At 61.7% G+C, this 290-nt stretch overlaps 1 protein-coding gene across 1 annotated transcript in view; it reads left to right on the top strand.

Annotated features, from left to right (window-relative positions):
* Positions 1 to 3: 3 nt before the first annotated feature.
* Positions 4 to 290, top strand: part of RBPMS (RNA binding protein with multiple splicing) — a gene marked incomplete at its 5' end in the record, with an annotated part of 3,647 nt that continues 3,360 nt past the window's right edge. Inside the window, one exon of the mRNA XM_009871700.1 lies at positions 4 to 121. Within this exon, the coding sequence (XP_009870002.1) occupies positions 4 to 121 (118 nt within the window). The remainder of the gene's footprint in view (positions 122 to 290) is intronic.

Here is a 290-nt window from a genome sequence, read left to right as displayed (position 1 = left end):
ACGCTGCGGCTGGAGTTTGCCAAAGCCAACACCAAGATGGCCAAGAGCAAGCTGGTGGGTACCCCCAACCCCAGCACGCCTCTCCCCACCGCCGTACCTCAGTTCATCGCCCGGGAGCCCTGTAAGTACCGTCCTGAAGGAGTCTCACACGATTGCCCCCCTGACCAGGGGTTGCCCCCACCCTCATTCGACTCGGGGAAAACACCTGGTTCGGGAAATTCGATGTCGGGCAGAGATCTCGGGTGGATGCAGGGATGCTGTGGCGGGGGAGGGCAAAACTAGGTGGGAGA

Source organism: Apaloderma vittatum, unplaced genomic scaffold (assembly GCF_000703405.1).
Source record: "Apaloderma vittatum isolate BGI_N311 unplaced genomic scaffold, ASM70340v1 scaffold8316, whole genome shotgun sequence".
In the NCBI taxonomy this organism is placed as follows: domain Eukaryota; kingdom Metazoa; phylum Chordata; class Aves; order Trogoniformes; family Trogonidae; genus Apaloderma; species Apaloderma vittatum.
The sequence above is the reverse complement of the archived record's forward strand: the minus strand, read 5'-3'. Positions and strand labels throughout refer to the sequence as shown.